Source organism: Hemicordylus capensis, chromosome 3 (genome assembly GCF_027244095.1).
Source record: "Hemicordylus capensis ecotype Gifberg chromosome 3, rHemCap1.1.pri, whole genome shotgun sequence".
NCBI lineage: Eukaryota > Metazoa > Chordata > Lepidosauria > Squamata > Cordylidae > Hemicordylus > Hemicordylus capensis.
This window is the reverse complement of record NC_069659.1, coordinates 321,749,146-321,772,083: the sequence shown is the minus strand read 5'-3', so window position 1 is coordinate 321,772,083 and position 22,938 is coordinate 321,749,146. Positions and strand designations below refer to the sequence as shown.

The window sequence follows — 22,938 nt, the reverse complement described above, 5'->3', positions numbered from 1 at the left end:
TAGCAGTTGGTTAATCTGCCTCTTCTTCCTTCAACCATAAGCTCAGCTAGAATAGGCTGCAGCTTTCCCACTTCATTTGTTACTTCTACATAAATTCTTGTTTCTTCAAACGTAAACAACTGTCTCCAGAGCTCCTGCTTGGCTAAGTTCTCACTATTTGGATTTACTCTGCTAATAGGAGTTGACCTGCTAGCCTCCCCTCAGAAGGGTTATGGGCCCAGAGACATTTGACTAAAAGAGAACAGCTTAGAGAATTACATAGAAAGCAAAGCAAAGACAAAAGCTTTGAAAAGTGGAGACAGCACAAGGATTCCAGATAGGGATACGCACGAATCAATTTGGCGTGGTCCGCCAAATCGTTTCGGCAGGGCAGGGAGTGGTACCCTTAAGCAGGAGTAAAGCAGGTCCTTACCTGCTCCTCCTCCACCCTACAGCTTTTCTGGGTGCGGCACAGCGCCACTCAGAAGTCTGCGTGCAGCCGCGGGGCTTCACCCAGCAGCCTGCATGTGGTGGTGGGACACCCTAGTATGTATGCAGAAGAGAAAGGATCTGCACAGTTACTCTGCAAACTGGAGAAAGGAGAGACCTTTGGATTAATAATTGAAGAAGCTTTGTATGTGCCTACTCCAGAAGCCAGCCTGATGTCTGTAACATATTCTACATAAAGGGGCTACTAAGTAAAGTTCAAAGGAAGGCACTGTTTCATTATTCATAAACAGGAAATGCTCTTGAAAGCAATTTTATAAGAGAATGGATTGTTTAAAGTAGAATGCATGACTGAAAAGGCCAAAATTGTGAAAGAATGCACACACAAAGGATGTTTGTATCTATGGCACAGATGGTTAGGCCATAGAGATGCCAAAACAAAATCTCAGGCTGAAAAGATGGATTCGGTAAAAGGTCTAAAGATTATAGTACTGAATCTCAGTGTATATGCTGTGTAAGAGCAAAGGCAACATGACTTCCTTTCCTTCCACACAAAGAAAGAAAAACACAGTATCCTTTGGATCTCATTCATAGTGATGTTTGTGGACCTATGAGAGTTAATACTTGGGGGATGGATAATGACTATAGATAACAATTCTATATATACAAATACTGACTTGTTATACTGACGATTCTATATATACATTTACTGACTTGTTAAGTAAAACGGGACAAGTACTACAAAGACTTAAAGAATATGTTGCAAGAGTGAGCAACAAGTTTGGGAGGAAGCCTCAGATCCTTTGCGTTGACAATGGTGGTGAGTATACTGGGAATGATGTAATAAGATTTCTAAAGGAGAAAGGCATTGAACACCAAAAGACTGAACTATATAAGCTGTAGCGAAAAGGAGTGATGGAAAGAAAGAACCATTCTCTTATGGAAATGACAAGATGCATGCTTGTAGATGCTAGTTTGGCTCAGGGGTGGAGTCAACACTAAGCGGACAGGTTCAAGGAACCCAGCCACGAGCCATGGAAGGGGTATGTGAACCCTTCGGAGTTCATTTCTAGCCAGTATTGGCTGCTGTGTGCATTTATTTGCCTTTCTCTCCCTCAACAGAGAGAGAGGAAAGGAAATAAATGAACCCAAGCAGCAAACGCTGGCTGGGAATGTGCTCCAGAAGGCGTGTGTGGGTCCTCCGAAGATCAGGCCATGCTCACGTGGGCATGATATCATGCACAAAAGGTGTCATTGGCACACATGGTGCACACATGGCAGGGCCACCAGGGATGGGGCAGAACCCATGCCTGCGTATTCTGGCTCCACCACTGATTTGGCTACTAAATTTTGGGGAGAGGCAATGGTGATTGCTACTTATCTTCAAAATAGATTGCTAACAAAGGCCACAAGAACAATGGAACATGAGTTATGGCATGGCAACAAGCCCACTCTGAATCATTTAAGAGTGTTTCGATCTAAAGCATACACTTATATACCAAAGGCCCAAAGAACAAAACTCGACTGTAGATGTGAGAAAGGAATACTTGTTGGCTACTCCTTAAGATGTAGAGGATACAGAACTTGCCACAGAAACAATTAAAACATGCAATTTGCATACTTAAATGAAAATGAAAAACCAACCACTAGTGAACTGCCAAACTTTGAGCCCAATTTTAAATTAGAGGAAGAATCAAGAGAACATGACCAAAAGGAAAGATCTGCTATAAGTTTTATACCTGGCAGCGATTCAGAAGCAGAAGAGAATGCTGATGACGAACAAAGGGTGTGGCATTCATCAAGACAAAATAAATGAGTTCCTCCTAAGAAACTTTCCTACATTGCAAATGGAGAAAGGTTTCAAGAACCAAGTACATGGAAAGAAATTGATAACTTACCTGCAACTGAAGTGCATAACTGGAAGGAAGCTGTGAAAGAAGAAATTGAGTCATTGCACAAAAATAACACATGAACACTCACAGAGCTACATGAGGGAAGAAAGACTGTGGGGTGCAAGTGGATTTTTAAAATTAAGTAAAATGCAGAAGGAGATGTCCAACATTACAGAATACTCGCAAATATATGGTGGCAATGGGAGACTTGCAAATATATGGTGAGGATTATGACAAGACATTTGCTCCCATTGTAAAACACACTTCAGTAAGGACACTCCTAAGCATTGCGGCAGCAAAGAAAATGCAAGCGGATCACATAGACGTGAAAACTGCATTTCTTCATTGAGGCATCAAAGAAGATATTGATATGAAGCAGCCACCAGGATTTGAAGAACCTGGTAAAGAAAAATATGTGTGAAAGCTGCAGAAAAGTATCTATGCAGTAAAGCAGGCTGCAATAGCCTGGAATGTCAGATAAAATTTGGTCTTTTACTCTGATCAGGGCAGTGTTCTGTGGGTGGGGACTCCTTTAATCTCACAATTGTCATAGACGGACCACCATCTGGTTAAGGTAAGACTTGCAACCACAACCCACCTCTGCAGGGATGAAGGACCCATTAGGTTGGTCCACCCGAGAAGGTTATTGGATCCGAAAGGATTCCAAGAAGCCTTAGAAAGGTTTTGAGTTGGCTCTGCAGATGATTCTGTCGATGCTCTGCTGCAAACTTGGAATAACGAACCCACTAGATCAGTAGTCACAATCAATCCTAAGTGTGCTCTCCAACCTGCTTCAAAATTAGCCCTGTGATATTCAGGAGAATTACAGGAGCTGAAGTGGTGAGATAGATAACTAGAGAGCAAATTGAGAAAGACTTGAGTTGAATCCGACAGGTTACAATATAGAGCATATCTGAAGATCTATGTTCTGGCAATATGTATGGCAAATAAGCAATTCATTTCTGCCCACATTGCATCCGCAAGTTCACATCCAGTGGAGTTGTCTAGGGTTGTGAGTGGGCTAGTACAAGCCCCCTCCCCATTTAATCCAACTTTAGATCCATCATTGTGGTGCCCCGTTGTGACGCTTTTAATGCTTTTTCACGGATAAAATATATTTTATTCGGGCTGAACTTGATTCTACACTAAGCGCAGAGTCTATTATGGCGGTTTCTAAAAACTCCTCTTATGTGGTCAGACTGAATCACTTTCAGTCTGTGATTCCTAATGACGTGCACAAGCTGTTTCAGACTGTGTGCCTATCACCTGCTCTCCTGACCCTTGTCCAACTTGTCTTATTTTATCTAACAATCAGATTGTTAGAGAGTGTCTGGTAAACATCATAAATGCTTCTCTGAGGGAGGGTAGAATGCATCCTCGTTAATGGAAGCTATCATTAGGCCATACTTGAAAAACCCTACATTGGATCCTGAAGAGTAAGGTAACTATGGGCCCATCTCTAATCTTCCATGGTTGGGCAAAGTGTTTGAGATGGTGGAGGACTCTCAGCTCCATACAGTCCTGGAGGAAATTGATTACCTAGACCTCATTCACTTTGGCTCGCTGTCACACCCTCCCCTTAGCAGTGCTAGAAGGCCATTATAGAAGGATTCCATTTGCAGAGTAATTTTGCCCTTCTTGCTCAGGGCAGATTGAAACTATTTTGCTCAGGGCAGATTGAAACCATTGAGCATTTCCTCCTCCACTGTTTGTTTTACAGGGACATTTGCAACTCCCTTACCCTTCAATTGCTATGCAAGTATCCGGGATGCTTAAGCTAATTCTCCGTCTCTTTCCTGCTTTCTGACTTTAAGCCTGCTGTCACATATAGCGTTGACAGGTTCTGTGCGGCAGCGACCAGCATGTGTTGGTGGATGCTAGGTAGTGGGTCCTATCAGCCTTAATCTGACCACCAGTAACTAAGAGTGGGATCTACACTTTGCTTATTCAATACTGTGCGCCCTAGACTCTTCTCTTACTGCATCTTATAACCGTATAGCCTGGCCGTTATCTAGTTTTATTACTCACGCTTTTATGCATTTTTGTCTTTTTATGTCTTCTAACCTTTTTACACCCCTTTTTATGCCCTCCATCCTTTTATGTCCTTTTATATGACTTTTATGCCTTTTGAGGCTTTTTATGCCCTTATGCTTCTTGTGTATTTTTAATGTACTTTAATTTCTATTATCCTTATGTACCTTTACCATATGTAATCACCCCTTATACTTATTCTGGTCTATGACCGTAATAATAAAGATTGATTGATTGACTGATTGATTATCTAGACTCATTTCAAACTGGCTTTTGGGTGGGCTATGGGGTGAGACTGCCTCAGTTGGCCTGCTGGATGATCTCCAATTAGGCATGGATAGCGGGAGTGTGGCTGATCCTTTTGGATCTCTCGACAACTTTTGATACCATCAACCATGGAATCCCTCTGGGTCACCTGAGGGAGGTGGGATTAGGTGGCACTGTTTTACAGTGGTTCTATTCCCACCTCTCAGGTAGATTCCAGATGGTGTCACTTAGAGACTACTGCTCTGCCAAGCTTGGAAGTACTCCTGGATCCAAAACTCTCTGTAGTTTCTCAGGTTGAGGCAATGGCCAGCTGATAAGTCAGCTATGCAAATTTCAGGAGGTAAATGACCTTAAAACAGTAGTACTGATGCTGGTAATCTTGAATTGGGATGGATGACATCAACACAAACTATGAGTTTGAGCTGTCCCTATGTGTCCCTACAACTGCACCAAATTTGGTCCATATTGGTTCCCACTTTCACCTCAGATGTTCACGGATCCTCCAAAAGGCACTGAAGACACACTTATTCACCCAGGCTTTTAATTAGATGTATAGTTTTAAATAATTTTAATACTGGGGTTTAAATGTTTTTAATCTTTTAAATGATTTTGATTGTTAATTGATTTAATGTTTTAAATTATTTTAATTGCAAACTGCCCAGAGACACAAGTTTTGGGCAGTATAGAATTTTTAAAAATAAATAAAATAAATAAATCCTGAATCAGAGTGGATGACATTACAAACTATGCCCTTTCCCCTGCTAACTGGGCAAAGAGATACCTTTTAAAAGTGGTGATTCTCTTTATTGAGTAGGAATAGAGCAACTGGTCCTATCCAGTCCTAGCACAGCATCCCTCCAGTGGCTGTTCCTGGTGTCTATCTGATGATGATGATTTTTTTAAAGATTGTGAACCCTTGGGGGACAGGGTCCCATCTTTACTTATTTTTGTTTCTTTATGTAAACTGTTTGGGGAACCTTTGTTGAAAAGCAGTATATAAATATTCTTTGCCATCGTCGTCCCTTGAGCTGTCCTTATGTGTGTCTACACCTCTAGCAAATTTGGTTCAAATCAGTTAGGCAGTTCGCAAGTTAGCCCAATTGCGCCTCAAACGTTCACATTTCCAGCATTTTGAATCAGAATGCTTAACATCATCACAAACCATGCCATTGGGGTGTCCCTGTGTGTTACTACAACTGTACCAAATTTGGTTCAAATTGGTTAGGCAGCTCACAATTTAGTACTCTTGCATCTCAAATGATCACGTCTGCCATACTGAATTGGGGTGGATGACATCATCAAAAACTATGCCATTAAAGCATCCCTTTGTGTCCCCACAGCTGTAGAAAATTTGGTTCAAATTGGTTAGGCAGTTCACAAGTTAGTCCACTTGTGCCTCAAAGGTTTATGTGTTCACCATCTTGAATTGTAGTGGATGACAGCATCATGAACTACATGGTTGCAGTGTCTCTATGTGTCCCTACAATTGCACCCAATTTGGTTGATATTGGTCCAGGCATTGCAAAGTTGATAGGTGGGGGGAGGTGGACACACGGACACAAATACGAAATGCCAGCTGATCTCATAAGCCTACTGGAAAGTAGGCTAAAAAAAAAAAAAAGATTTACTAGAATATTTGGGACTTACAGAGGCCAAAGAGATAAGTATACCTATGGAAACAGGTTACCTAAAACAGAAGGATGGGAGTGAACTTCTGCCAGACAACAGTGAGTACAGGACAGTGACTGGAGAACTTTTATATATAGCTATGATAACAAGACCGGATACAGGGAAGCTTGAGTAGGAAAGTAAGTGTACCGCACAAAGGTGACTGGACTGTGGTAAAGAGACTAGGCAGTTACCAAAAAGGGACAATTCATCTGAAATTAATGTTGCCTGGGAGTAGTGGACCCAAATTACTAGGCTATATGGATGCAGACTGGGCAGAGGATAGAACAGACCAGACGTCAGCCAGGGGTTATGTATTCTTTTATGGTGGTGGAGCAGACAGTTGGTGTAGCTGCAAGCAATGCCCTCTCATCTACTGAAGCAGAATATGTATCTGTCACTCAGGCATGTCAAGAGGTGGTGTGCCTGCACAAGCTACTGTTGGATTTCAACACAGACGAACCAAAACCCATTGAGATGTTTGAGGATAATCAAAGCTGCAACCAGATCTCAGAAACGGAGAAAATTAAATTTAGAATAATACACAGTGAAACAAAATATCATTATGTGTGGGATACAGAAGAAAAAAGACTTGTAAAAATAAAGTATTGTTCAACCAAACAGATGATAGCAGATGTGCTAAGCCATTGCCCAGGGATCATTTCAAGACCATGAGAGAGATCTTGGGACTTGTAGACAGTAGCACAAGCAGATGAGAAGGAGTGTTGGAGGTGGGACTCTAGCAGCATCAGCTCTCAGCAGCAGTATCTCCTAATGGCCACTAGGGGCTTACGGAGCACACATAGAACGTGCAGGACTTCACCCTCTTTGTTCTCCCAGAGTTAGTAGTCTCTCCCAGAACTAGCAGTTGGTCATTCTGTCTCTCCTCCCTTCAACCATACGCTCAGCTAGAACAGGCTGCAGGCTTTCCTATTTTGTTTGTTATTTCCAAATAAGTCCTTGTTTCCCCAAACTTAAACAACTATCTCTAGACCTCCTGCTTGGCTGAGTTCACACTATACTGGATTTATTCTGCCAATAGGGGTTGAACTTGCCATCCCCCTACCCTACATTTTTGTCAGCCATTCAGCACTGAGCCTCACTGAGAATACATCATGGACAAAATATAATTTAAGCATATTTCAATGGCATACAGTTAAAATAATGTGCATGGCATTTTCACTAGTGACTCAGATCCCACGCTATACTTGGTAGACCTGCTGCATTTGTTCTGCAGTGCTCTTATCCTGAAACTGGCTCCCTCAACTGCAAGCAATACAGTGCAGCTGTTGAAAATCTGTCTGAATGTTTTCAATCACGTTTTTGAAATGTGTCAGAACGCATGAGGGCCAGAAACTTGCTTTTTTAAAATGAAGGATTAGGATATTCAGATTTCTAAAATTTAAGCATGATATTGGGGCATAATTCTTAATGTGGGGTGATTTCAAACAAGAAATCCTTCAAGTGACATCTAAGGATTTAGAGTCATTGTCAGAAAAATGTACCACACCAGTAACTGACCATTTGAGTTGGCCCTCAGGCTATATATTGCATCCCCAGTCTTAGGGCTTAACTAGACGTTACAAGAGTCATGGACCTGCCACTGCTCCAGGTTTCTTTCCCCTTCATCTTCCTAGTGTTGAGGTAAAGACAATGCACAGAGAGGTCAACGCATCATATTGCATAGGATGTTGCCCTACAAGTGCAACATACCATGATGATGCACAGCACAATGATGCAATAATGTCACAATAGTGGGTTGCATTTAGCTAGATGTTGAGGGAGAAAATACACTCACACAGCAAAAAATGGAGGACAAGCCTATCAGTGAGTATTATTCATGAAAGCTGTACAAAAGTCTTATGTTCACAGCTACTTTAAATACAAGCTATGACACCTCAAGCAGGAGATGAATGCATGCCTCTTCTCTTGCTATTGTTCTCCTGCAACTGGTGTTCAGGGGCATCCTGCCTCTGAACCTGAAGTTTGCCTATAGACATCAAGACTAGTAGCCACTGATGGCCCTGTCCTCCATGAATAGAAGGACATAATAGCAGGGATATGCAAAATGGTTTGAATTCGAACTGGTTTGAATTTGAACCAGTTCGGTTTGATGGTTCGAATTTGAACCGAACCAGGCATTAGGTTCGACATGCCTGTTCGAATTCGAACCAAACTGAGCCTGGTTCATTTTGAACTGGTTTGAGCCAGTTCGAGCCTCCAAAACTGGGTTGGGTGGTAGACAACCATGGGTGCCAACTACCTCCCAAACCCCAAAGCAGTTGGACACTCCGATATTTAATTATTTCTTGAAATTTTTATTATTATTACCCATTATTCCCCATGTGGAGTACCTAGGAGCAAAAAAGTGGGGGGTGGGGGTGGCAGCATATGAGAGTGGATTCATGGTTTGTCACTGAAAATCTCATATGCTACCAGAGAATGTACACTCAGAACACCTCAGAAACCACAATACCCAGTACCCCATGGGTTAGCTCAGGCCACCCCAGTGCCCTGCAAGTGCAGTTACGGGGCTGCTGTAACCTCCATTATTCCCTATGGAGAAAAACCTTAAAGGCACGTCAACTTCAACAAATCACAAAAAATCAACCCTTTGTCAAGGTCTGGCCCAAGGCCAGGGAAGTTCACGGCTCGGCTGCACGCTGTCAGCTGAATGACGAACGTTGAATCTCAGCAATGAGTCGGAGTTTGGAGCTGTAATTTATGGAGCAAGCCGAGGGCTCCCAGCTGGTAGGAATTTACGGCTTGTCAGCCTTCAACAATAGCCGTTTGCTCCTCCTAACCGCTTCTAATTGTGTCCTGCGTTTAGAACACCTGCGTTGTTGTGGTGTCAGCGGTGTTCCAATGTCTAGTTCACCCTCTGATTGGTTCCTCACGCTTTCTGTTGACTCAGGCTGCTGAGCCTGTTCTAAATAATCAGCTGGATTTACTGCAGCTGTCTTAGGAACGCTGACAGCCGGGCTCTGCTCTTCAGACATTCCTGACTCGGCTGGAAAGCCGACAGCTTCCCCTTCCTCCTCGCTGTCGGAGCTCGAGGGCATGACACCCTTTTCCCAATTCCTTGGAAATAATTCTGTTAGCTTTCTTGCCCCATTGGGCACTACCACCCACCACACTCTACTCTGGGCCACCCTTCCCCCCCTGAAGTGAAGTGATACATTTGCTGGACTCCCCATTATTCCCTTGGGGGGGTGGATCTTAAAGACATGTAAACTACAAAAATCATTTAAAATCAGCCCTTTGCCCAATTCCTTTGAAATAAATTAGGAACATAGGGAACTGCCATATACTGAGTCAGACCATTGGTCTATCTAGCTCAGTATTGTCTTCACAGACTGGCAGCAGCTTCTCCAAGGTTGCAGGCAGGAATCTCTCTCAGCCCTATCTTGGAGAAGCCAGGGAGGGAACTTGAAACCTTCTGCTCTTCCCAGAGCGTCTCCATCCCCTGAGGGGAATATATTGCAGTGCTCACACACCACATTTCACACTGGGCCACCCCCTTCCCCCGATGTGAAGCGATACATTTGCTGGAATCCCCATTATTCCCTATGGGAGGAATTTTAAAAAATGGAAAAAAAATCACAAATAATTGTAAGAGTTTCCAATTGCTTTGCTGTTTGGTGGGTGGTAGGCACCCCTGGGTGCCTACCACCCACCCCAGTTTTTTGTCCCTAGGTACTCCACATATGTAATAATGGGCAATAATAATAAAAAATTCAAAAATTCATTAAATATCATAGGAGTGTCCAACTGCTTTGGGGTTTGGGTGGTAGTTGGCACCCATGGGTGCCTACCACCCAACCCAGTTTTGGAGGCTCAAACCAGTTGGAACCAGTTCAAACTGGTTCAAATCATGTTCAAATTTGAACTGAACCAAAGGGGTGTTAGAGCAAAACCAAAACCGAACCTCCCCACCCCAGTTTGAACCCGGTCCTAATTCAAACCAAACCGGGCAGACTGGTTTAGTGCACATCCCCACATAATGGGCTTCTGGAGCATCTATCCAGCAACTCTTTGGAAACAGAATGCTTGAATAGTTGACCTCTTGGTCTGCGTCTCTTTGTTTCCTCTTAAATACATAACATTAGAATAGTACATTAGAAAAACCCAGTAGGTTTGTTCTTATAGTCTTATGTGATGCTCTTATGGGCAAAGAGACACTGAGCAGCAGTAGTTTGTAATATCTGGATAAGATCTGCTGCACAATGGTGCCTCTACAGCTGACTTGCCAGGCTGCCCAGAGTGGCAGATTTTTGAAGAGGCAGGCAGTTGAGGTGGGGAAATGTAAAAAGCTACCCCCTTTGCCTTGCCTGTCTCTTTCACCACTGCCCACCATTATGGAAGCAGCTCTTCACCAATTGGTGCAACACAACTTGGCACAAAGCTATAAGAAGAGCCTTGCTGGATCAGGTCCAAGGCCTATCTGCTCCAACATCATGCTCCCCACAGTGGCCCACCATATGCCTCTGGGAAGCCCATACAAAAGAGACGAAGCGTACTTCCTCTCTTGTGGTTCATCTTCTGCAACTGATGTGCAGAGGCATCCTGCCTCTGAACCTGAAAGGTTCAGATAGACATCAAGACTAGCAGCCACTGATAGCCCTGTCCTCGATGAATATGTCTAAGCCCTTTTTAAAGACATCCAAGATGGTGGCCATCACCATATCCTGTAGCAAATAATTCTACAGATAAAGTATGCATTGTATTAAAAAGTACTTCCTTTTGCCAGTCCTAAATTTCCTGGCAATCAGTTTCAAGAGATGACCCCTGGTTCTAGTGTTGTGGGGGGGGGGGGAGAACTACCCCCTATCCTATTCTCCAAGCCATGCATAATTTTGTAAGCCTCTAGCATGCCTCCACTTCGTTGCCTTTTTTTCTTTAAAAAAATCCTTGAATGTTGTAGCCTTAATTCATAAGGATGGTGCTTTAGCCCCCTGATCATTTTGGTTGTCCTCTTCTGCATCTGTTCCAGTTCTATAATATCCTTTTTGAGATATGGTTTCCTGAGTACACACAGTACTCCAAATGTGGCCAAACATAGATTTGTAGAATGACATTATATATTATTATTAGCAGTTTTATTTTCGATAAAAACGTTAAAGATGGCCTTAGCCTCAAAGACGGCCTTCCCCCTCCTCCTCTCCTCATTCCTGCCCTGCTAAAAGGAAGAGGCCAGTGAGTGGAGCAGAAAGAATTGGACTGGGCCAGTAGCCTTCTGGCCTAGAGTGTCAACATAGTTCCCGGCTCAAAACACTTCCTCCTCCTGCTCCCTTTCCTGGCTTTTTCGGAACCCAGGGTAGGAGTGGAGAAAGTGGATTGACGAGAGTGAGAACAGTTCCAGTCTGTGTGCTGCTAGGTGTGGTAAATGGGGATGTAATGGGCTGCTGTGTGTGTGTGTGTACGTACCTGTGTTCATTTTAAAAGTGAACTTGATACAGGCCTTCCATACTCAAGTAAAGTTAGGCAGTATACTGCTGTACATGTGTTTAACATAACATGTGAATAACTGCATATGTTTACAGAACTGTGCCTATGTGTCATGTACACTCTTTGTATGAGCATTGAACAAAATGTGTGAATAGGGCTTCTGTGTTGTACATCATGGTACATCATTTTTTTCTGTTCTAAACCTACTGGCAGTCAATGTGGTTGGTGGATTGTATGTTCCAGTATTATGAATTTCTATCAAATTTGTATCTTTTAATAAATGAAATAAGAGCTTCCTTGCTGAGAAACTGCTTCAACCTCTTGATTATCCTCTTGGACTTCTTTGCATCCTTCCTAAATTATGATATACATTACATTGTGATATACAACCTTGAAGCTTACAGAAGAGATTTGATTCGCCTGATTCTTTCCTTCAACTTATTTTTCTCTAATGCCCTCATATTGGACAAATTCTTAAATGAAATGTGTTGGACTTTCTAGGCAATTTTCCACTCATTTACATACTGGATTTGATGGTGGTGTGGTCTCTATTTCTAAGCAGTTTAGCGATACTGACATATCTAACCAGATTCTGGGCATCATTCAGTATTAAATCAAAGGTCACCTCATTGTTTGTTCCATAACTAATTGTTCAAAGACAAGTCATTTATAGTATCTAGAAATGTTGTCGCTTCATCATGATCTGAATGTACATTTAACCATTAATGTGAGAAACTAACATTACTTAGAAGACCTTAGAAAGCAAAAAGGAAACCCAAAATTATAACATTTTCTCACCTTTACTGTTTGGTATTGATAAATGGAATCATTGTCGATGAAATATGGAGATCCCTCCCCCCCTCTTTTTTGGAATGTCTGAGGCATATGGTTCTATGAAAAAATAATAATAGTATCGAGTTAACTAATTAAAATATTAAACTAATGCTATTGAATCAAGTCATAACCATACTTTAAAAAAGATAAATTGGTGATACTTTAGATCTCAAAATAATAGAAAGTTAGAACTGTGCAAGAAAACAACAATACCTTTCTTTGTATAAAAGTACAAATCACAAATATTTATATGGTCTGATGCAGAAAGTGGGGAAGAGTCATTCCATTTTGAGGGTGAGTTTTGCTTTGTAAATTAATCCTGGTTATGGGCTGGTTCAGACATCATGAGCCAGTCTCTGCACAATGTCCGTGTGCCTCAGGAATGCACGCTTCCCTCTCCCACCCCTACATGAGTGTCTACGTCCTATCTAGGTTAAAATAAGGCAAGATTGCAGTGGTGTCTGGTGCGGGCACTGCCGGGGGCAGCCGGCCAGTGGGAGGCACCTTTAACTGTAAATTAGTAGGTGCTTACCTCTCCTCCTGCCACACCTGAAAGCTGTTCAGAGCAGTGGCACACCGCCCAGCACCAACTGCAGCAGAAGATCAGCTCCGCCACTCAGCTAGCGGGGGCCACTTGCGTGGTCGGCAAATGACCTCCACACATATGCAGAAACCAGCTGAATTGCAGTGCCGATCCTCCACCACAGCAGGTGCTGGGCTGTGTGCCACTGCTCTGAACAGCTTTCAGGTGTGGCAGAAGGAGAGGTAAGCACCTACTAATTTACAGTTAAAGGTGCCTCCCACTGGCCGGCTGCCCCCGTCAGTGCCCTCACCAGACACCACTGCAATCTCAAAACTGAGATTGGTGGGTTCAGATGATATGGCCAATCTCAGTAACAGTATTTGAATTTCAACAGGAAGCAGACACTCACATGAGGAAATGAGGGCACATTCCTGAGGCTCAGGGACATGTGTGGACCCCAGCTCTAACTAAGACACCTAAACAAGTCTTATGAAAACTGCAACAGAGTTGCTCATTTTTTTTCTAGATTGGCTGTTTCTTTCACCTTTTTCTTCTTTCTCACAGCCCTTGTTAATGCATTACTATTATTATTACCAAAGGCTAGATCTGATGGTAATCAGTATAGTGAAGGGACGATCCTTATGAAATTCCTTTGGCTGGTTACACACCCTTGCAGCTTGCTTGTGGGTGATTCTGTGCAGTCTAGATTTATTTGTTTAGTTGCTTTATAGAAGTTGTTTAGAATGAAGTGTTGTAAAGGGAAACATCACCACACGTGAGCTTTTCCCTAGAGTAGTCTTGAGGTGAATATTTCTTCTGAGTATGCCCAATACCTGGTTTTATTTTTAAACTTTAAGGCAATGCCATGGCTGTCCCTTTGATAGTAATTTCACAGTAAGCAACTTTATATTTGGGGGTTTATTGGCAACATGACCCTTCCTTCTTTTTTTCCATGGGAGGGATCTTATTTCTGGAGTGGGTCTTTAAGTTCAATCCCTAACATCTCCAGCTAAATTGATTTCTGGTAGGCAGGACTGGGGAGGGCCTCCACATGAGATTCTAAAGATCTGTTGCCAGGCTAGATAACCAATAGTGTGGCCAGATGTAAGAAAACATCATATATACCTCCTTCTAGCTTTTTAAAATATGGTTGGTTGATGAGGCACTCCTAATTGCACTTCATTCTTCCTCTGCTATGATGTGGAGGAAGTGGAGGAGGGTCCATGGCTCAGTAACAGAGCACATGTGTAAGGTCCAAGATTAAATCTCAGGTGGAAGGGCAGGCAGATCCTTTCCCATAACGTTGGAGAGATGCTGCCAGTCAGAGTAGACAATACTGATACAAATGGACCTATGACCTGACTCAGGCAGCTCCATATACAGTTAATGTTTGATATTTTGGAGTGGGTGTGTGATCTCACTACAGGAAAGGAGTTCCAGTTTAAGTTCAACTCCCAGCTTCTAAATGCTGGCTGAAATCCTGACTAATGGAGGACTGGTGCAATAGGAGAAGCACCAGTGCTTATGAAAAGTTCCACTAACTCAGATCTACTGCTGGCTCAGTGGAGGGCAAATTTAATATCCTCCCCTTCCCCAGAAACAGGAAGGGTTTGCCACCCCAAAATATGTCCCTGAGGGCTACACAACCCTCAGGGACATATTTTTAAAGCAGACTTAGAGGATTTTCAGAGTAATGAGAGGTAAGTGAAATCTCCCCCATCCACTAGCACCAGGGCAGCACTAGTCTGGAACTCTTCAGAAGCACCAGTGACACACTACTGCTTCTCCTGTTGCACTGGTGCTTTGTTGGTCAGGATGTCAGTATCTGCCTTTGGAGACTAGTAGCCTACTTTCATGGTTGGTACATTGTGAAATATTTCAGTAAAATAAAAATGTGACTTAATTTATTACCAATCAGTTTGTATTGCAGTTACAGTGCAGATTTCTGATAAGTTCCCTTATCATCACTTTAAGGAGAGCATTATTGAATTTGCAGAACCTGCCAAATGGATGTGTTGATCCTGCATGTCAAATTTAGGCTAAACAAAAAGGGCTAAAGCCAGGCTTTTAAAGTTGCCTTTTACAAATTTATAAAGCGTCCCTGCCAATCAATGGCCTTTCATTGCTAGACAGCATGAAACATTTACAGCCCGACCCACAAACCAGCTAAAGTCAGGGCACTTGAATTTAAATTGATATCATCCAAATAAATTCAGCAAAACTAACATTACTTTAAATTCCGGTGCTCTGGCTTAATTGATTAGTGAATGAGAGCTGTAGATTGTTATTTGTGACCTTTTCTGCAGCTTTTGGTTGCAATCCTAAGCACGCTTACCAGGAAGTAAGTCCCGCAGAACTCTAACACAACAATGGCCGATGTCCATACTAACACTGTGCAGTGGCTGCATGCCCGCTTCTGAAGTGCAGGGCTGTGTGTGTGATTCTTATGTCCCTGAGGGTTCCACAGCCTTCAGGGACATATTTGTGGGTTGCACAGAGCACTTCCAGGGATGGAGGAGGTCAGTGAATATCTTCCCCCCTCACCTGAGCTTGCACATTTTAGCTTGCACAAGCTCGAGCTTGCACATTTTAGAAGTGGGCATGCAGTCACACTCACTGCATGTGTGCTTTTGGGGCTCCACATGCATAGCATTAGTATGGATGTTGGCCATTGACTCCTCCCCCCGCCAAGCACCCTATAAAGGAAGAGAAAGCATCACAGACTAAACATTATATTGCAGCCATGACAGAGCATGATTAATCCTCCTGCGTTACCCCTGCCCCACTGCTGCCATTTTCTTTTTTCTGTTAGTGAGCTCAGTGCCCTTCTCCCAGTATTTCTACCACTGCTGTTCCTAGCCAGGGAAACACAGTGCAGTGGTATGGTGGTGGGCAAGGTGTGAGTGATCTTCCTTTCCCTCTCTCCACCTGCTGTGAGAGAGCACACCCGCACAGGCCATAAGAGCCCCACATTTCACCAGCTAGAAACTTCAGTGGAAGAGTTATGGGGAGGGCAGTGGGGGAGGGAATGTACTTATTTTACACATTTATATACTGCCAGAATTAAAATCTCTAGGTGACTTACAAAATAAATGATGTTGAAGATCAGAAGGGCAGTGATTAGAGGAAGGAGGGGGGAATGGGATATGGATATCCCATTCAAAAAATATCTGGAGATTGAAAGTGTGAAAAACTCCTTCCTCATCAACATAGGCCATTCATAAGATATCATGGGGAACTGAAATTAGGCCTGTCAGCAGCTACAACACAGCAGTTCAGTGACCCAGCTTTAGGCACACTCATACAGCCAGATGTCACAAAAGCACTGTACAGTGCAGGCAGAATGTGTGGGCAAAGTAGGCCTTTAGATATAACTTTGCCCACATTGGGGACAAGTTCTTGTATTTCTACATGATGCAGCTGCACCATTTTGAAATATGGGTGAGCTGTGTGTCTGCCAGTTTTTGTATCTGTAAGGAATGCCCACTGGTGCCTCTGCCTCTGACAGGGAATAAGATGTTAAGAGCAGTTACTTTTACAATACTGCTTTTTGCCATTGACAGAAGTTGTGGACTGGGGCACTAGTGAAGAACAGTCAAAACCATGCTCACCACTGGTTGTAGCGGGGCACCAGGCATCATGGCATTGGCTAGTTGCATTTGCTGGGCCAACATGGCCATGTTCTTCTGCTGAATCAGGTTATTGCGTCCATTGATTTCCAACTGCGTTTTTAAATGTGGTGGTGGGTGAAGATATTTGCAATTCTCCCTTGAGCATCGACCCTGAAACACAGCAAAATAGAACAAGACTAATTAGTATTGCCTGATTAGAATGTTTCATTATGCAACTTAAGACCATTGAAATGCATCCTCTGATTATTTTCTTTCTTCAGGCTTGTTCTAAGGACAGCTTTACAAAGGGTGGCTGTAAGCAGAAACTGATGAAACCAGGTGTTCCCAAACTTCCAGGGGTCCCCAGATGTTGTTGGATTACAACTCCTAGCATCACCAGCCATATGGTCAAAGGCCATTGTGGCTGGGGATGATGGGAGTTGTAGTCCAACAATATCTGGAGACCCAGGTTTAAGAGCCCTTGGATTAAACCAGGGTTCCAATATATGTGCAAAGAGGTATTCACACTGGTGAATATGCAACAATTCTGTTTTTCAGACATCATGTGACAAACATCATGTGACAATCTCCCCAAACATAGGAGTTACAAGGTAGACCACATAAGACTGGACAATTTATGTTAGTTGATATGTTTATTTGTTTTTTAAAGTTTCACAGGATTCCAATTATTAATTGAGGTTGTACCAATTTCTGTGCACTTAATTCAACTGTTGTGAACAGGTTCCAGAATGTGTTATTAGCAGCAGGAGGACAGTCTAAATCTGTGAGTTGTATAAAGCACTATATATTTTCTGTATTAAATTTGTCATGAGTGAAAGACAAAAGGACATTGTTAGCATGGAGGAAATGCTGAGTAATAGTAATAACTAGCTGAACCCGCACAGAACATCTGTGCAGTTGTGCACTGAGCCTGTGGCATCCCCCAGCTCTCTCGCTCGCTTGCTCCCCCCACATCTCTTTCGCTAGCTCTCCCACCCGCAGCTCTCTTGCTCACTCTCCCCCCGCAGCTCTCTCACTCACTTCTCCCTCAGCTCTCTTGCTCACTCTCCCTCCACAGCTTTCTTGTTCGCTCTCCCACCCGTAGCTCTCTCTCTCGCTCGCACGCTTGCTCGCTCGCTCCCCCCGCAGCACGCTTGCTCGCTCGCTCCCCCTGCAGCGCGCTCACTTGCTCCCCCCACAGCGCGCTTGCTCGCTCCCCCCAGCGCTCTCGCTTGCTCACTCCCCTGTAGCACGCACACTTCCCCCGCAGCTCGCTCGCTCCCCCCGCAGCTCGCTCACTTTCTCCCCCTGCAGCTTGCTCGCTCATTCTCCCCCTGCAGCTCGCTCGCTCTCCCCCTGCAGCTCGCTCACACTCCCCTGCAGCTCACTCGCTCACTCTCCTCCCCACCGCAGCTTTCTCCCCCCCCCACGGCTCTCCCCCCCCCGCAGCTCTCCCTATTGGGCAGCCCAGGGCTAGGTCATCCCGTGGCCCCCTCCACCTCCTCCTCCCAGGTGATAGGGCTTTGCCCACCATCTGCCCACCTCCTTGCCACCGCCATTATTTCTCCCCGCCACCGCCTCCTCTTCCTGGCCGGCGGGGCTTTTCCTGCCAGCCCTCCACCTCTGCATCTTGACCGCCGCCATTATTTCTCTCCGCTTCAATGCTGGAACTCTTGTACGCTCTAGAGCATCTGTGCGTTAGTACTTGATTGCTCCCCACCCTCACCTGAGCTGCACTCATGCTCCTCCTCCACCCTGTTGCTTCCATCCCCCTCACCCTTCTTGGTCGTGGCTGCAGCATTACTGCCGCCTATTGGCCAAGCTGCAGCCCCCTATCTCCAGAGACCTCCCCATCCTCACCCGAGCCCCGCTCCTGCTCCTCCCCCCAGGAGTAGCAGCAGTAGTTGGCTGGGCTGTTCCTCTCTGCTGCCACCACCATGGCTCCCTCCCCTCAGGTCGCTGACAGGCTCAGGCCCATCCCTTGCCTGCCTCCCTCCCTCTGACAATGGCCTTGATAGCCCCAAACATCAGCAGTGGTTGACAGGGCCCTTCCTTGCTTCTAGTGCTGCCATGGCCGCTCATTCCCCTCAGGCTGCTGACAGGCTCAGGCCCGTACCTTGCCCTTCCTTCTGTCTCTCTCCCCCCTCCCTTCTTTTTCTCTTTCTCTCTCCTCCACTCGCTCTTCCCCACTCTTTCTTCCCCCTCCCTTCATGTTTTTTCTCTCCCTCCCTCCCTCCCTCCCTGAGTTAACAGGTTTTGTTCATCTTGTTTCCTCATTTAATTCACACAACGGCATCCTCCTTCTCCTGAAGGGGCTCTTTCCTCCCTCACGACCCATCATTTTGCAGACCCCTGCCTGCTATCCTTTTACATATATAGACTGCTCTCCTCTACAATCAAGAACATCTTCCAACCAGTAACAGTTTCATTCCAACTGACCTTAACAATCACAGACTCCTCCTTCTTATCTGCATAGGGAATCCCCACTGCCCAATCACCACAGTGCCACAGGCTCCTCCTCCCTATCTGCATATGGAATCCCCACTGCTCAATCACCAGGGTGCTTCTGCTCTCACAGGCTCTTTCTCCCTATCTGCATATGGAATCCCCATTGCCCAATCAGGTGCTTCTGCTTGCAAACTCTGTCAGCCAATCACCTCCTTTCTACCACGTTTCCACGCATGGCCTGTCTTGGAGAATTAATAATATAGATAGTAGCAGAAATTAACCCATTATCACCATATGTAAAGATAGGATTGAGATATTTTTTAAAAAAGAGAGCGTCCTGCCCACCAACATAAGTTCCTGGTTCATACTTAACCATCTTTCTGGAAATCATCTATCCTTTGCTGATGTATAAACAAGTCTCTTTATTCAACCAAGAAAAATGCCTTAAATTAACCACTGTGTGGCCTCTGATTTTTGAGAATCTATTTGTTTCTTAAAACTTATTTTTCTAATTCTCAAAGGATAACAATTTCAAATAGAGTAGTGCCCAACTAATAAAGACAAATTTGTACAGACAACACATTTTGCATTTTGTTATCATCATTCTGAGTCCTATAATCAATAAACATCCATTTGATATAACAAAATTGTACCTCTGCTATATCCAGTATGCCATGGATGCCATTTTCAATGATATTTCTAAAGACACTATTGTACATAACTAGGATTGTGATTTGTACAGCTCAGTCCTATGCATGTTTAAACGAAAGGACTGTTTTAACTATGGACTAAGGTCCTAGTCCTATATCCAAAAATAGTCATATTTGACCTAATACAAATTTCGTATTAGCTGAATCCCATAGTCTTCAGTGGGCTTACTTGTATGTATTGGTTTTGTCAGTCTGAGCTCCACAGATGTGGTCATCAGGTTCTCAATGGTGACTACATATCCCTTCCTAGTGACCACCTGCTTTTGGATGCCCACAACAAACAGAGAGAAACCTCCCTTCTCCTGAGCACCCAATGCCTCACAAAGAATTCAAAAGCTTCTAACTGTGTGGAAGGAGAAGTGGAGCCCATTCTCATGACATGAGCTACCTGGGTTCTGGCTGGGTTAACCCAGACATAGCCCATAGCCCAGATAAGCCATGTCATCTGGGCCACAGGGAGGCCTCGTGATCTAGCTGCTCCAGACCAGCACAGCCAGATGGGCAACCCAGGTCAAAAAATGAGGTAGGAGGGAAATGGAGGTCGTCCTACCTCACTTTGTGGTTGTCTGGAGCACCGCAATAGTAAAAATGGCTGCTGGGAGTAGTGGCCATAGAGTGTTGGGGAAAGTGAGGCCAGGGAGCGGAGCTCTAATGCATTGTCATGGGCTGCCTCTTCACTGCTTGCGTGGTACATTAAGGGATATAGGAGGAGTTCCTTCTCTTGATCCCACTTCAGGAGTCTGCTGCCACACTGGTCATGTGGGCACATGAGCAGCAGAGACCAGAGGAGGCTCCGATTGTCTGGGGGAAGGCAGAATCCTATCTGCCTTTCCCCCAGACCATCCCACTTTGGTCGTGTGAATAGCCTTGTGTGGTCTTACTTCTCTCACTTTCTCCCAGGTGAGAGAGACAGCAGCTCTCCATGACGCAAGCAGAAAACTCAGGGAAAGGGAGATCAGGTGCTCTCATGATATACTATGTTTTGGAGATACTCAAAACTGGCAAGGATCTCTTTTATTGCATTTCCATAGCCTGGCACAAAGTAGACGGATCCTTCCACTGAGTTTCCTAAAGAAACTGGGGGAGGGCTGGATTGAGCTGGCAACTAAAAATAATGGCTAATATTAAGACCAAACAAGATTTGTGAATCTGTGGCTATGACACATCACAGCTTCACCTCCAAAGGGCCTTTCTGTGCGCACAATTCAGTGCTTTAGGATGAAATCAAACATGTAAGGAAAAATCCTTGATAAAATAGGTGCAATGTAGCGGAGCCAACTCAATGCTGACGTAATATTAGGGGTGTGCATGGACTGGTTTGACTGTGCAACAGTCTGCAGCAAACCGGGCCAGTTCAAGTGGTTCGATCATGAACCATTTTGAACCAGTTCAAGCTGGCTCAGTGACTTGACTGGCCCAGTCGGTAGGTTCGACTGAACCGGTTCGGGAATTGGTCCAAATTCAGTTTGGATTCAGACTGAACTGCAGCAACCAGTCTGTGCACACCCCTACACCACGTCTCTGTGTTATATAATCAATGTATTGGTAGAGCAGATAGACACAACCACTGCAGCCTAGGGATGTGCATGGACTGGTTCGGCGCCTCCTTAGGGAAGTGCCGAATCTACTCAGGTGCCCGCAGCTGAATCAGTTCAGCAGGGTGGGGAGTGGTTCCCTTAAGAAGCAGGTAAGCAGGTCCTTATCTGCTCCACTACTACCCCGCCGCTTTTCCCAGTGCGGCGCATGCTCTACCAAAGGCCATGTGCGGCTGTGGCACTATTCCCTGCAGCCAGCGCGTGGTATCTGCACAAACAGGCTTCAGGGAACAGCACTGCAGCTGCACACGGCCTTTGGCAGAGTGAGTGGCACACCCGGAAACACAGCAGGGTGGCAGCAGAGCAGGCTGCCTGCTTCCCCATCTCACCCGTGGCTGCCCAAGCCTGTTTGGGCACATCCCTACTGCAGGCTGGCTGAGCTCAAGGGCCTTGGAGCTATGAGGAAGAGCTGTGCTGAATGAGCACATCTGGTCCCTGAAACAAGCCCCATTCATATGCATCCTGAGCTTGAAAACTTAACTTAATCAACAAAATTAATGTTTTCAATGATCACGGTTGAATATGCAACAGTGGAGTTCATTCTCTCAGGGACATACTAAAATCAAAGATATAAAGGGACACAAATTTCTTCTTGGCAGAACAAATAGCTTAATCTGAAAAGTTCCAATTTCCCCTTCTTTCTTAGTAATCAATCCAAAAAACGGCAGTAGCTGTGAAAACTAGGACTTTAATTTAAGCATTGAGTTGCTCAGATCAAGCACTGCTTTGCTATGCTATATATTTTTTAACAGGGAACAAATTAATTCAGTACAATGTGACCTTATACTAGACTTTTGTGCAGAAAGCTACATAGCTTGTGTTTGTTATAGTCTGCCAGCAGTCCTACTTGAAGCTCTCTTATGTCACAGTAAATGGTTTATTTCCACCCATCTGTCTCTGCTCTTGTCAGCCAAACACATATGACTTTCATTTTTGCAGCTAGCCAGTTGGCATTTGCATAAAACACTATGTCTGATAATGGGATTTTACATAACTCTTGAGATCTTGTTGGGGTTAAATAACAGCAGCAGAACAGTCAATCAAGCAGATTGTCTGACTTGCCTTTCAAAAGACTTGTTTGTAATTACAATGGAAACCACAGTGTTTGTGTATGTGAAGATCATGACAGGTTTCAAATACTGGAGGATATGCAACATCAAAGAAAGAAGCAAAGGATGCCCACTAAATAATAGGATGGAGGTGGTAGTTAGAAATTTGGATAAATAGAATTACTGCTTAAAGTTAAAATATACAATATGGGAAATACAATGGGCTGGTTCAGATGATATGTCCAACCAGCCCCACTCATCTCACGTTAAGTGTGCACATCCCACCCTCCCTCCTGACATGCTTTTTACATGAGCAGTCAGTTCATCCACACACCAGTAGGGAAGCAGAAAGATCTCCTTGGAGGAGCTGAAGGATATGCATATTCATGTCCCTTACCAGAGTGGCTCTCCAAGGTTTCAGGCAGGACTCTCTCCC

The 22,938-nt window shown here is 44.3% G+C and overlaps 1 protein-coding gene across 18 annotated transcripts in view; it reads right to left on the bottom strand.

Annotated features, from left to right (window-relative positions):
- MBNL1 (muscleblind like splicing regulator 1) overlaps positions 1–22,938 on the bottom strand; it is a 243,927-nt gene that overhangs the window by 60,262 nt on the left and 160,727 nt on the right. For 11 of the 18 annotated variants that reach the window (XM_053307261.1, XM_053307262.1, XM_053307244.1 and 8 more), the window contains 3 exons: positions 16,701–16,871; positions 12,531–12,623; positions 2,325–2,354 (listed from right to left, as the gene is read on the bottom strand). In XM_053307261.1, coding sequence (XP_053163236.1) covers positions 2,325–2,354; positions 12,531–12,623; positions 16,701–16,769 — 192 coding nt within the window. In that variant the 5' untranslated portion in view covers positions 16,770–16,871. The remainder of the gene's footprint in view (positions 1–2,324; positions 2,355–12,530; positions 12,624–16,700; positions 16,872–22,938) is intronic. The other 7 variants (XM_053307255.1, XM_053307256.1, XM_053307258.1 and 4 more) reach the window with 3 other exon arrangements.